This window comes from Schistocerca gregaria, chromosome 3 (genome assembly GCF_023897955.1).
Source record: "Schistocerca gregaria isolate iqSchGreg1 chromosome 3, iqSchGreg1.2, whole genome shotgun sequence".
Taxonomy (NCBI): Eukaryota; Metazoa; Arthropoda; class Insecta; order Orthoptera; family Acrididae; genus Schistocerca; species Schistocerca gregaria.
This window is the reverse complement of record NC_064922.1, coordinates 752956434-752971011: the sequence shown is the minus strand read 5'-3', so window position 1 is coordinate 752971011 and position 14578 is coordinate 752956434. Positions and strand designations below refer to the sequence as shown.

General features: G+C 39.2%; 1 protein-coding gene across 1 annotated transcript in view; it reads right to left on the bottom strand.

Moving 5' to 3' along the window:
- The window catches only part of LOC126353922 (ubiquitin carboxyl-terminal hydrolase 5), a 163823-nt gene that overhangs the window by 64133 nt on the left and 85112 nt on the right, over positions 1-14578 (bottom strand). Inside the window, exon 9 of the mRNA XM_050003165.1 lies at positions 12672-12867. Coding sequence (XP_049859122.1) covers positions 12672-12867 — 196 coding nt within the window. The remainder of the gene's footprint in view (positions 1-12671; positions 12868-14578) is intronic.

Below are 14578 nucleotides of genomic sequence, written 5' to 3'. Positions count from 1 at the left end.
CGGCATTCTCCCTCTGTCAGTCTGCGGAGCCCAAGGAAGAACAATGGTTGGCAGTGCGCACTGGTAGCATGGAGGTCAGCCGGGTGAGGATATCACATGGTGACACTGTTGATGAGGATAGCAGATGACAATTCAAATGTTTGTTGGCTGGAGGGAGATAAGAAGTTATCACAGGATTACTACTCCTGTAATTTCAGGCGAGCAGGTGGTGTAGCATGTGAGGCAAAAGTTTGGTGACTTGTTGCACAGCTGGAGGAAGAGGAGGAGGAGGAGGAGGAGGAGACGGGGATGACCTTACAATAACAGTGCTGAATTTGAGATCACATGTCTGTGTGGCCATGTTCTTTGTGGAACAAGATGTAGCAAGAACAGTACTGTTAAATGCCAGATGGTAAAACACATTGTTTCTGATTAGCCAACAACTTGCAAGCAACAGGGTAAGGTACCTTTTCGTTCACCTAGATCTGCTGTATGGCTCGCTCATCAAGATGCAAGGGGCAATCTTGGGAGGAGGCTGCACAGTCACCACTGATGCAGTGAGGAGGAAGCAGACAATCACCCTTGTGAGTATACCTACTGCAGTTACACACTTGGCCAGGTGTCGATGGGACATTTGAGTATAGTTGTAACTATGACACTGGTAGCAGCACATCAGGTTCGGAATGTACAGTCAGACTGTGATAACTTCATAGCCTGCTTTGATCTCCGACGGAAGCACTACTTTGTCAAACATCATAAAAAGAGAGCGTGTGGACACTTGGGATGCACCTACCTTTTCATCACCCTATGGACTGCAATCATGCCCTGATCAGAGAGGTACATTTGGATTTCTGCCTCTTTCAGACCATCGAGCAGCCTAGTGTAAATAAGACCGTGTGAAGGATGTTTCAAGAGTAACTCCTACCTAAAATGATGTTGGGAAGAAGGATCCAAATAGCATTGGTTGCAAAGCAGACACTGAAATTGAACATGTTGTGCAAAGTACCATGTTCTGCCACTTATTGCTCAACTCTGTTCTTGGTCAGTTAGGTGGTAGCCATTCATACTGGTGTACAGCTGATTGGTGGCCATGCACAGGTTACATGCTGTGCAGGAATGTCAACAGAGTTGGTATGTGGCATGGTTGCTATCACAGGTGGCCCTGCCTCTGACGGGATGGGTAAGCCTGTGACAGGACTGGAATAGGATGTGCTGAATAGGGGTTTTTCCACATGGATATGACACCTGTGGCAAGGGGTAGAGGTAGTAGTGGCATAAGGATAGACCAGGATATGATGGTTGGGTGCATAGTAGAATACCATTTGGGTGGGGGGGGGGGAGGGGGGGGGGGGGGGGGAGAGGGAGCTTAGGATGTCCCTCATTTCCGGACACAATGATAGCGAAAGTCTTGGTGCAGGACATGGTTCAATTGGTCCATGTCTGCGATGATATCAGGTGATAAGGAGGGTGCTCCTTTGCAGTTTGTGGTTGGCGAGGTTTTAGGTGGTTGGAGGAAGAGTGGTGTGTAAGGATGTGGCACAGGGAATCTACTTGAGGACTAGGTTTGTGGATGTTGTTTGTCTGAAAGTCTTTGAAAGACATTTGGCATATTGGGCAAGAGAATTTTCATCACTATCCACAGTTGGTGACACTGGTTGGGAGTGGTCTTTGAAGAGGAAAGGATGACAACTGACTTTTCTCATATCCTTACTACCTGGATTCCCACTCATCACTGTTGATGCCACTTCCATTTGCACCAACATCCCGAATGCTCACAGCCTGGAGACTACTGTTGTTCTAACTCCAAACCCACTACTACTTTCCTTATACATCTAATCAATTACATCATCACACAAACACTTTGCCTCGCAGATACCTTTATGATTATGTACAGAGTGCCACATTTATCTACATCCCTCCACAGCCTCTACATCTGCATCTGAACTGTACTCTGTATGTCACCTTAGGGTGTGTGGTGCATGGTACTTTGTGTACCAGTGTCACTTCCCCTTTCCCTCTTCCAGTCGCGGAATGTTTGCGGGAAAAACAATTCCTGGTAAGCCTCTGCGTGTTCCAATCTCTAATTTTACCTTCTTGGTGTTTTTGCAAAATATATTTAGGGGGAACCAGCTTATTGACTGACTTTTCCAGGAATGTATGCTCTCACAACTTTAACAGTAAAACACACTGTGATGCAGAATGCACAACCTGCAGTTTCCACCACTGTAGCTGGCTGTGTATCTCCATGACATTTTTTGCTTACTAAATGGACCTCTAACAAAACATGCTGGTCTTCTTTGCATCTTCTCTATTTCTTCTTGTCAATCCTATCTGATATGGATCCAAGACTGATGAGCAATAGTCAAAAATCGGTCATACAAGAGTTTTGTAAGCTATTTCCCTTGTTGATGAGCTACACTCCCTGAGGATTCTTCCAATGAGTCACAGACTGGCATCCACCTTACCCACATTTAACTTTATGTGGTCTGTCCACTTCAAACTGCTCCAGACTCATACTCCTAGATATTTTGTGGAAACAATTACTTCCCATAATTGTTCTGAAATCATGTAATCCTTGATAAAGAGTTTATGTATTCACAATATGTTACATTCGTTTATGTTAAGGGTCAATTGCCACTCCCTGCACCGAGGTTGATCCTCTGCACATGTTACTGCATTTCGCACATTGTGTCCCGTTCATTAGAAACTATTCAATCCAACCACACAGTTCATCTGATATTCTGTACACTGATATTTTGTTCATTAGGCAGCAGTGTGGGACTACTGAATGCCTGTCGATTCCTACAGATGAGATTTTTGATCTCCAAGAAAGTCATAATACACGAGCACAAAACATGTCACACTTTTAAAACAGACCTGCATAACAGATACAGGCACACAGTTTCGTGCATTGGTTAAACAATCCTTCTCAAAAATGGGAATAACTTATTCTTTTTTACTATCGTTTGGAACTCTTTGAGCTTCCAGAGATTGATGATACACTGCTGATAGAAGAGGTACAAGTTCTTTTGCATGCTCTGTGTAGAATCAAACTGGTTTTCCGTCAGGCCTAGTAGCTTTTCCTCTATTGAGAGATTTCATTTGCTTTTCTACCCTTGGTCACTTGTTTTAATGTCTGTCCTTTTGTTGTTTGAGTGACGATTTAAAGGAGGAATTGCACTGCAATTTTCCTCTGTGAAACAGTTTTTGAGAAGACACACCCATAGTACAGTATTTTGCCTTTTTTGTCATTCCCCGTTTCAATGTTGTTATGGTGCCAGTGTGCGTGAACAGATAGTTTCAATCCATTTACTGACTGAATGTAAGACAGAAACTTCTTACGATTTTGTCAGTCAATAGACAGAATGTTACTTCTGAATTCATTAAATGTTTCACACAAGGCCCTTCTTATGCTAACTTCTGTTTCAATTAGTTATTGTTTGTCCATGATGCTTTGACTATGTTTAAATTTGCAGTGACGCTATATCTGCTTCCATAGCACATTTATAACATGTTTCTTTAATCATGGTAGGTCTTCCCCACAACTCTGGTTGTCAACCATTCTTTCTTATTTGCTTTGTCTGGTCCTGCTCATCCTAATGTGACTTCTTCCTGGACAATGATTTTCATCTCTTACGGTTCCATTCACACCAAGCCACTAACCATCAACAGTACCTGCAGCTGTACCGCTCGTCTCTCAAAGAAAAAACACTGCTTGGTCACCATGGATTATGTATCTGCAGACTAGAATTCTCTTGTGCAATATGCTGTAGGTTGCACGAAGGTCTTCACAGAAAGGCACTATCCCTCATGCCTATTCAGAATACAGATTTTCCATAACATATCCTCACACACTCATACTCCCACCATACCATCACCCAATATCCAGGATTGGAGTAACTGAACCATGTCCTTCGCCAGAGCTACGACTTTATTTGATGTGCCTGAAAATGAGGGCTATCCTACCCATTATCCTTGCCTCATTTCTTTGAAATCGTATTCTGAAACTCATGTAACATACAACTGCCACAGGGAACATATTCATGTAGAAGACCCAGTTGCAAGACCTGACCGATTCGCCTACCCTGCACATCCTACTCTAATCCTGTCATAGGCTTATCCAGACCTATCAGAGACGTGGCCAACTGTGAAAGCAACTGCACCATATACTAGCTCTGCTGTAACTTCTGCACAGCATTTTATGTGGGCGTAAGCACCAATCAACTGTCCATCAGAATGAATGGCCACCACCCATCTGTTGCCAAGAGCAGAGTTGATCTCTCAGCAGTAGAATGCACTGCTGAGTGTAAAATGCTCAATTTCAATTGCTGTTTCACAACCCCCGCCATCTGAATTGTACCCAGCACCAGCTTTTCTGAACTGGTACATGTGGGTTATCCTTGCAATGTATCTTCGTTCCTACATTTCTCCTGGCCCCAATCTCCACTAACCTCCTGCACCCCACATACACCCTCTTCCCAAAAGTCCTCCCTTTGTTCTGTCACCACCTTTCAATTCATTGTTCCACACCTTTGTCATCATGCACTGCATAAATGCACCAATTCTGGTGTCCATGTGTTGCAGCCCTATCCTATGCATCAGTCTATTCCTCCTGCATTTTTATCTTGCATACCCAGATGTCAATGACTCAATGCTTTCACTATTTAGTGAGTCATTTTCTTTACTAACCTAAATTACTCATAATAGAAAAACTCATTTTAAAATAAACATATAACACTATTGATGAAGGTACTTCACTTTTGGTTAGAAGATAGATGACACTTACAAAACATTACAGAGGATAAAGTCAGCAAATCCAGAACAAAATGATCATTGTCTGAATGGTTACTGCATTAATGGACCATTTCTTCTCTGCCAAAAGTCAAAACTTCAGTTCGTTCTTATGTAAGCGATTTGGTACATGGTCTCACACGCTAAATGAGTTTGATTTCAATTCATTTCTCCTACAGTGTGAGTCACTGAACATATATAGCTGTGAAATAACACAATGAATCATCACATTTTTCAGTGTGAAACAACTATACTTCTGCCATAAGGTCTATAAAAACTGTTAATTTTGCACATTTTCAGATCTGGCTATTGACGGTTTATATTTTAACACATTCAGGTGTTGATGAATAAAGTAACAGATTGGAACAGTGACACGATGTTTGTGAAAATATCAAAGAGATTATGTTCTTCCATCCGGTGCTGGAAGTTCACCTGCACTATGTGCAAGCAGCACAATATTGTAATCAAAATGAAGGTGGTTGAGTATGTTCTGTAACACACATTCCCAGTTTGAGGCTATGGAAATTTGCTGGAAGACTGTCTTTGGGGGTACAGAAATTCTTTACCTGACTCTTTTTTTTAATTCGGCATTCCTCACTATCTTGATGAATACAAGAGCAGTATTGACATACTAGATACTAGAAGGTATCAGATAGATTATATAATGGTAAGAGAGATTTAGGAACCAGGTTTTAAATTATAAGACATTTCCAGGGGCAGATGTGGACTCCGACCACAATTTATTGGTTATGATCTGTAGATTAAAACTGAAGAAACTGCAAAAAGGTGGGGATTTATGGAGATGGGACCTGGATAATCTGACTAAAACAGAAGTTGTGCAGAGTTTCAGGGAGAGCATAAGGGAACAATTGACAGGAATGGGGGAAAGAATACAGTAGAAGAAGAATCGATAGTTTTGAGGAATGAAATAGTGAAGGCAGCAGAGGAACAAGTAGGTAAAAAGACGAGGGCTAGTAGAACTAATTGGGTAACAGAAGAAATATTGAATTTAACTGATAAAAGGAGAAAATATAAAAATGCAGTAAATGCAGCAGGCAAAAAGGAGTACAGACGTCTCAAAAATGAGATCGACAGGAAGTGCAAAATGGCTAAGCAGAGATGGCTAGAGGACAAATGTAAGGATGTAGAGGCTTATCTCACTAGGGTTAGATAGATACTGCCTACAGGAAAATTAGAGAGACCTCTGGAGAAAAGAGAACCACTTGCATGAATATCAAGAGCTCAGATGGAAACCCAGTTCTAAGCAAAGCAGGGAAAGCAGAAAGGTGGAAGGAGTATACAGAGGGTCTATACAAGGGCGATGTACTTCAGTACAATATTATGGAAATGGAAGAGGATGTAGATGAAGATGAAATGGGAGACATGATACTGCGTGAAGAGTTTGACAAAGCACTGAAAGACCTGAGACGAAACAAGGCCCCAGGAGTAGACAACATTTCATTAGAACTACTGACGGCCTTGGTGGAGTTTTGTCAGGACTGGCTCTCCCATCTGATGAGCAAGATGTACGAGACAGGCGAAATACCCTCAGACTTCAAGAAGAATATAATAATTCCAATCCCAAAGAAAGCAGGTGTTGACAGATGTGAAAATTACCGAACTATCAGTTTAATAAGCCACAGCTGCAAAAATACTAATGCGAATTCTTTACAGATGAATTGAAAAACTGGTAGAAGCCGACCTCGGGGAAGAGTCAGTTTGGATTCCGTAGAAATGTTGGAACACGTGAGGCAATACTGATCTTATGACTTATCTTAGAAGAAACATTAAGGAAAGGCAAACCTACCTTTCTAGCATTTGTAGACTTAGAGAAAGCTTTTGACAATGTTTATTGGAATACTCTCTTTCCAATTCTAAAGGTGGCACGGGTAAAATACAGGGAGCGAAAGGCTATTTACAATTTGTACAGAAACCAGATGGCAGTCATAAGAGTCGAGGGGCATGAAAGGGAAGCAGTGGTTGGGAAGGGAGTGAGACAGGGTTGTAGCCTCTCCCCGATGTTATTCTATCTGTATATTGAGCAAGCAGCAAACGAAACAAAAGAAAAATTCGGAGTAGGTATTAAAATCCATGGAGAAGAATTAAAAACTATGAGGTTCACCGATGACATTGTAATTCTGTCAGAGACAGCAAACGACTTGGAAGAGCAGTTTAACGGAATGAATAGTGTCTTGAAAGGAGGATATAAGATGAACATCAACAAAAGCAAAATGAGGATAATGGAATGTAGTCGAATTAAGTCGGGTGATGCTGAGGGAACTAGATTAGGAAATGAGACAAAGTAGTAAATGAGTTTTGCTATTTGGGGATCAAAATAACTGATGATGGTCAAAGAAGAGAAGATATAAAATGTAGACTGGCAATGGCAAGGAAAGCGTTTCTGAAGAAGAGAAATTTGTTAACATCGAGTATAGATTTAAGTGTCAGGAAGTCATTTCTGAAAGTATTTGTATGGAGTGTAGCAATGTATGGATGTGAAACATGGACGATAAATAGTTTGGACAAGAAGAGAATTGAAGCTTTCGGAATGTGGTGCTACAGAAGAATACTGAAGATTAGATGGGTAGATCACATAACTAATGATGAAGTATTGAATAGAATTGGGGAGAAGAGGAGTTGACAAGAAGGAGGGAACGGTTGGAAGGACATGCTCTGAGGCATAAAGGGGCCACAAATTTAGCATTGGAGGGCAGCGTGGAGGGTAAAAATCGTAGAGGAGACCAAGAGATAAATACACTAAGCACATTCAGATGGATTGCAGTAAGTACTGGGAGATGAAGAAGTTTGCACAGGATAGGGTAGCATGGAGAGCTGCATCAAACCAGTCTCAGGACAGAAGACCACAACAACATTGGCATGTTTTTCAGTATACAAATACTCAGAGGGTGAATCATTCTCCATTTCTCTGGGACTGATAGTAACGATTTAATTGAAACAATGTAAAATTTGGAGCCTACCAAATGAGTTACTCAAGCGTGACTCACAACACTCTTTTTTCCAGGACTGCTAGTCCCATGAGGTACACAAAACTTCAGTGAAGATACAAATGAATTATAGACATTGTATGCAAGTGCACATTGATGTAAACCAATGAGGAACGATAGAAATTTGTGCTGGACTGGGATCTGAAACCAGGTCTTCTGTTTAATAGGCAACTGCTCTGACCACTAAGCCAACTGGACACAGTGGTCATTGCAACTGCATGCACTACCCTAACATGCCTCCAGTCACACACAAATTCTCAACTTGTCCTCACACTATGAATGTAGGGGCCCTTGGCCATTATCCTCATTACTTGCAGTGTGGTGAACAGACACCACATTTATACAATTAACATGAATACAGCCAATGATCTCTTTGGTGCAGACGCATATCAGACTCAAACTCTTAAGGAAACTGGCAAAATACCACTTCTGAATATGATATCAGATGAGTACGAGTACTAAAATTTATACTGACTTGTAACATAGTTTTTAAAGTAAGGAGTCTAGGCAGTGCCATAAAGATTGGCAAGAAGTACAAAATGACACTACATTTGTCATTCTTTAGTTTCGTAAGGACCCTACAAGGTACAAAATGGTACATTACAGGACTGTTTATTTATGATTCACTTGTAGTGTACAGATATTTACTGAATAACATCATTTTCCTTTAATGACAAAAAATTGCTAGTAAACATCAGACAACCTGACTTTCTGCAGAAAGAAGTTATATATTTACCCAACAAAGTGGAATTTCTTCCGCTACACTTTCAGCCAAATCAGTGAATTTGGAACATAGGAAACTTATATGGAATGTAATACCCACATTAATTTATGTACAAAATAAGCCACCACAGCTGTAGCTTCAGAGAAAACAACACAGATGTGACGATAAATCGGCAAAAGCAATAAAACTGTTTCCCAACACAGGGGGGGGGGGGGGGGGGGGGGGGGGGGGGGGAATTCACAAGTGTTGCTAAATTTGAGCCTCTTATGGCAAGAATCTTGGACATATTCACTTTTGAAACAAAATTACTTACATTTACAAGATTCTTTGTGTATTAGAAAGCTGTGTAAAATGTAAGAATGGGGAATCACTCAACTCCATAAAAAATGTAAAGTCAACAAAAGTGCCTATGATGATAACATACAACAGAAACATAGGTTTCGCATACATGAAATACATGTTTATATTCTCTTGCTTTCAGTGGAGTAAGCTGCAAATACACACATATCTGAAAGTATTTCTTCATGAATAAGTTGTAGCTTATATCATTGAATCAGTGAGATTCGGTTGGTTTTGCATGTATTTCACAATAATTCCTGTGTTTGGTAATTTACTAACACATGGAATGTGCAATTTTAACAACTTTTTTATTAATAAAGTAGAAAATAATTAAAAAATGAACATTATCCTTATGCTGCATGTGACTGCCTGCTTTCTCACCAGTTGAAGTGATGTCACTCCAGCTGTGAAATGGTAACAACTTTCGCACTAGAGTGTGTTATGACTGTATTTATTAGACTGCGGCTGAACTAATTTGCTTAGGAGTTCCAAAATGAGCTTTTTTCCAATTTCAATTCTCATCAATGTGGATATTTATGAAATTTGAAGTTTCCACCTTACTTATTATTTCCTCACCATGTGTTACACTTCATTGATTTAGTACCTCTAGATGTGCAAGACTAAATATGTTGTGACTTTTTAAAATTGATAGAGAGACCATCAGCAGAAAACCAATCTGTGGTGCTTTTAAGAACTATGTTTATCATTTCTTCTGTTTCTGTATGTATGCTTGGACTGATTAAAATGCTAGTGTCAGCTGCACAATGAACTAATTTTGCTTGTGTATTAGACGGAAGATCATTTACGTATATGAGCAACAATGGTGGACCTACGATTGAGCCTTGGGGAACTCCATATGTGATTTCTCTCCAATCAGAATTATGTCCCCACAAATTAGTAAAGTACAACTTTCTGTAATCTTTTGGTTAGGTATAACATTAGACATTGGTCGCCTATACCATCAATAGTTTGCTGTAATTCAAAATAATAAGGAGAAGTTGGATAACAACAAATTCAGAACTAATAACACAAAGTCAAAATTCTTTGAGACAATGAGCACTGGGTTAAGTAAAAACTGTGGAGTACATCATTAGACAGAAAGTGGAACAAACATAAATATTCCAACTTATTAATAGGAGTAGTTTGCTGACTGCTGTTTTATAAGGAGTGAATGGTTTATTACAGCTGGAAGTAAGGCTAGCACTAATTTTATTCTAATCAATTCTTTTAAATTGGGGTTTAACATATTTATGGGTTATGGAGCAGAGAAAAGTTAAGTGTAAATTTTCTTGAAGTGATTAAAAATTAATTCTGAGACTGGACAGCATAGTGGCTGACTGAGGTTTGTATGATTTGTTTCAAACTAATTTTTCAGTGTTGAGTCCTGAAATATGATTAACTTCCGTTTGGTAGTTTAACAGCTAGATTTTCTAATGTATTAATGTCTAGTTATGGACCTTGTCTTTATCTGTTTGCTGTGTTTCAAATTTGCTTTCCTGATACATTATTTTATTCACTGGTGAGTACAATTTAAAATGGTGTGATATTTTCCTTTATATTACAGTAAGACCCAATATTAATAATATCCCAATTTAAAAACTTCATGTGTTTAATGAATTTTCTAACTGCCAGGTGCAACTGCCATAAGAAGGTTTTAGGGGTTTGCTTGGGCTGTTTCGGGAGGAGACCGAACAGCGAGGTCATCGGTCTCATCGGAGTAGGGAAGGATGGGGAAGGAAGTCGGCCGTGTCCTTTCAAAGGAACCATCCCAGTATTTTCCTGGAGTGAATTAGGGAAATCACAGAAAACCCAAATCAGGATGGCCGGATGCAGGATTGAACTCTCATCCTCCCAAATGCAAGTTCAGTGTGCTAACCACTGTGCCACCGTGCTTGCTATAGTTTTCAAAACTAGTTTTCGCAAATCTGTCTTTTCCTTAAAGCTCTCTTGGTATTTGTTTTTGTTGTGACAGGTTAAGTCTTCGGACCAAATTAAACAAGCTGATAATCATTAGGAATTTTTGTTTACTTTAGAACATCCCTGCCCTTCAGTTGGGAAATAAAAGGCAGACATTTGTAGAAAATAGATACAAAGCGACAAAACCATCTACGTGAGATCAATAATAATATTTTCAATTATCAGAATCCAACAATTTACATGAAAGTTGCTGTTCAAATTTGTCTGTGCTGTGTGACATAGGTCATGTCATCTGATGCCCCAAGTGTTGCCTTGAAATCTAAGCATGGGATGACAACACATTCTCATTATTGTTCCCATTATAAAATGGTAGTCTATATTTGCGGATAGGAAAAATGATTTCGCTTCTCATAGTAAAATATTTGCTAATGCCAGTTATGATTTCATTTAATATATTTTACATGTGATGTGTCCCTGGAGACAATTAGAATCTCAAGTATTTTCATTCAATTATTTTAAGTTAAATGTACTTCTTGCTGTACCATTTTGGAAACTTCAGTTTAAACATAAATACTAGAAAACTTATTGTCACTTCTGTGCTACACATACTGATAGTAAAATCTCTCTCACATTTTTCCAGTATCTGTAGGACGAAGCATTACAATCAGTTTCCACATGTTTACTTTAACTGCATTTACTTAGACGTTGCAAAATCTCACAAATTAAAATTGCTAATGAACTCACCATAATATGCACAGTAATTTAAAAAATCGGAATTATTTCTGAAGCACTTGTTTCACATAAATTAAAGAAATACTCATGAATGGTAAATATATAACAAAGATAAAATGAGCAATGAAAAACTGATGGCACTGAAGTGTGATAATATTGTTGTAAATGAAAAGTTTCCACCATTAACAGCTAGAAAGTGTAAACTAAAGTATCTTTTGAACGTGTAAAAGCTACTGTAAAACTGTCCTTTAACAGCAATGTTTGGATGACTGCAGAATTTTTTGGAGGTTTACTCAGTAGTTTAACGAACACAACTGGAGCAAAGACAAAACGACTTTATGATCTCTACATCTAAAGCATCCTCATTAATGAGGAATGTTAATACTGTACTTTTCCTGCTAAATACAGGAGTCATCTAGAACTATGGAACAATTCAATCTATGAAAGCTAAACACTAAAGTGGTTTTTAACAAAGCTGGATTTCATTACCAAAAAGAAAGAAAGTAATGAAAATGAGCATTTTACAGATGATAGCTCAATATAAATCACAGAATGGTTTTGAAGATTCTGGCTTTGGTGCACCATAATTTGCAGCTGAAGCCAATTTCTGTAAAGAATTTAAAGCCTTTACAGATATTTAAGTACATGGGGCATTTCAAGACTTTCTACAACATTTAAGGTTTTTTTTTAGGTTCCCTTGTGATATTCATTCTGTGTCATCAGTTGAATAAAACAATACCTGAAAAAATGATAGCTTTGTGATCTACAAAGTGAGACAACCCATTATTTAAGAAAAAAATTCATTTAAGGAAAAAGAGATTTTATTGTATCTGGTTTTCCTACGAGTTGAAAATTTCTCTGTTTTACTGACATCTGTTTCCACACTCCATCTTCCCCTGCACATGTACTTTCTTTTCATTGATGTATACCCACCCAACATCACTAACAGTGGAACCATTTTGCCCCCCCCCCCCCCCTCCACCCTCCCTGCTCACTTAAGTTACTGACATTTATGTTCTAGATAACACATTCCGCTCTCCACTGTCGGTATACTACTATTCTCATGACTTACAATTCAGTCTGGCCATGAACAATGAAATGGAAAATTTCAGACTAAAGGGTAAATCTCCATAGTAGCACCATTTTAAGAAAACCAGAGAGTGCCATTTTAAAATGTTAATTACCTCAAGAGTATTCACAAGGTGCATAAAAAATTCTTGAGCATCTTGTTGATGTTTTGTGGAGAATTCTGGATGCCCTTTACTAATAAGGTTCTTAAACATGTGTGGAGAAATTCCTGGCTGAGATTCATCCCCTGCATCACTGTCTTTTGGGGGTTGTGAATACTTTCCTGAGAGAAGTCCAACACCAAGTTTTGCCCTGAAAATTTTAGAGATTACATTACATTCATTAATGGCAAATTGAAGTCCACAAAACAATGACGCTAGACAGCACAGTCACTCTTTTACCTATTTAGCTCTTACAGGGTCACATTTATGAAATACTGTTGTATGTGTTCTAAACAGGACATCAGTCTCAGCATCAAAACAACATCAATAGATCTCCAACAGCAGTTATGTATATTAAGGGTGCTTATCACTATTCCTCCAGAAAGTTTAGTAGTTAGGATAAGAAACATTATTTTAAAGGTCACTGGGAACTGACATATTTTGTACAGGCTTAGGCTACCTCACTTGAAGGTATGGCAGTCTGACATTCATCATCACTGTAATTTGTTCTTGCATAGAGTTTTGAACATCACTGTTACTTTATGGCATTATCCTCCAGTTACTTACCGATCCAAGATACACAATAGTACATACACTTGTGACTTTTGTCAGTGTGTATGTGCTCTGTAGTATTATGAACACTGAACAAAAATTTTCATCTGCCAAGATCGCTAAAATCATTTGCTCATATAAATTACCTGTTTCAGCACGTCTCTGTTACCGAGTTTGGAACTGCGAAAGATGTGCCTGAAAATGCTAGAATACAGCAACTAACATAACAGCTTACATAATTATATCCAAGATTTGCAATAAATGGAATAAAAACATATCTACATTTACATTACTACACATACATGGAACAACATACTTAAGTTTACATCATCACACAATCTTCTACTTCAGTACAACAATTGCTGCTGTACAATGTATGTACATGTTGGTACCGTGAGCTATACTAGAAGTCGGCACGTCCATTTTAAAATAACAGCTGTGTACACACACATTATTGTGCCAAGGCTCACATTTGTCACCACTTTACAGATGACAGATCCCAGCATAAACATTCTTAGAGATACGTAAGTACATCAGATGGCATAGTGGTAGTATGAATCTCACATCTGATTAAGGCATGGATCTACTATTCCACATACGATGGAGCACCTAAGAAACTGGTATAGGCATGGGTATTCAAATACAGAGTTGTGTAAACAGGCAGAATATGACGCTGTGGTCGGCAACACCTATATAAGACAACAAGTGTCTGGCACAATTGTTAGATCAGTTACTGCTGCTACAATGGCAGGTTATCAAAATTTAAGTGAGTCTGAATGTGGTGTTATAGTCGGCGCATGAGCGATGGGACACAGCATCTCCGGGTAGCAATGAAGTGGGAATTTTCCTGTTCGACTATTTTGCAAGTGTACCGTGATTATCAAGAAACCAGCAAAACATCAAATCTCTGACATCGCTGCGGCCGGAAAAAAATCCTGCAATAATGGGACCAATGACGACCGATGAGAATTGTGCAATGTGACAGAAGCGCAACCCTTCCACAAATTGCTGCAGATTTCAATTCTGGGCCTCAACAAGTGTCAGGATACGAACTGTTCAATGAAACATCATCACTATGGGCTTTTGGAGCCGGAAGCCCACTCTTGTACCCTTGATGACTGCACAAAACAAAGCTTTACACCTCGTGTGGGCCCAGCAACACCGACATTGGTCTGTTGATTATTAGAAACACATTGCCTGGTCGGAGGAGTCTCGTTTCAAATTGTATTGAGTGGATGGACATGTCCGGGTATGGAGACAACCTCATGAAGCCGTGGATCATGCATGTTAGCAGGGGACTGTTCAAGCTG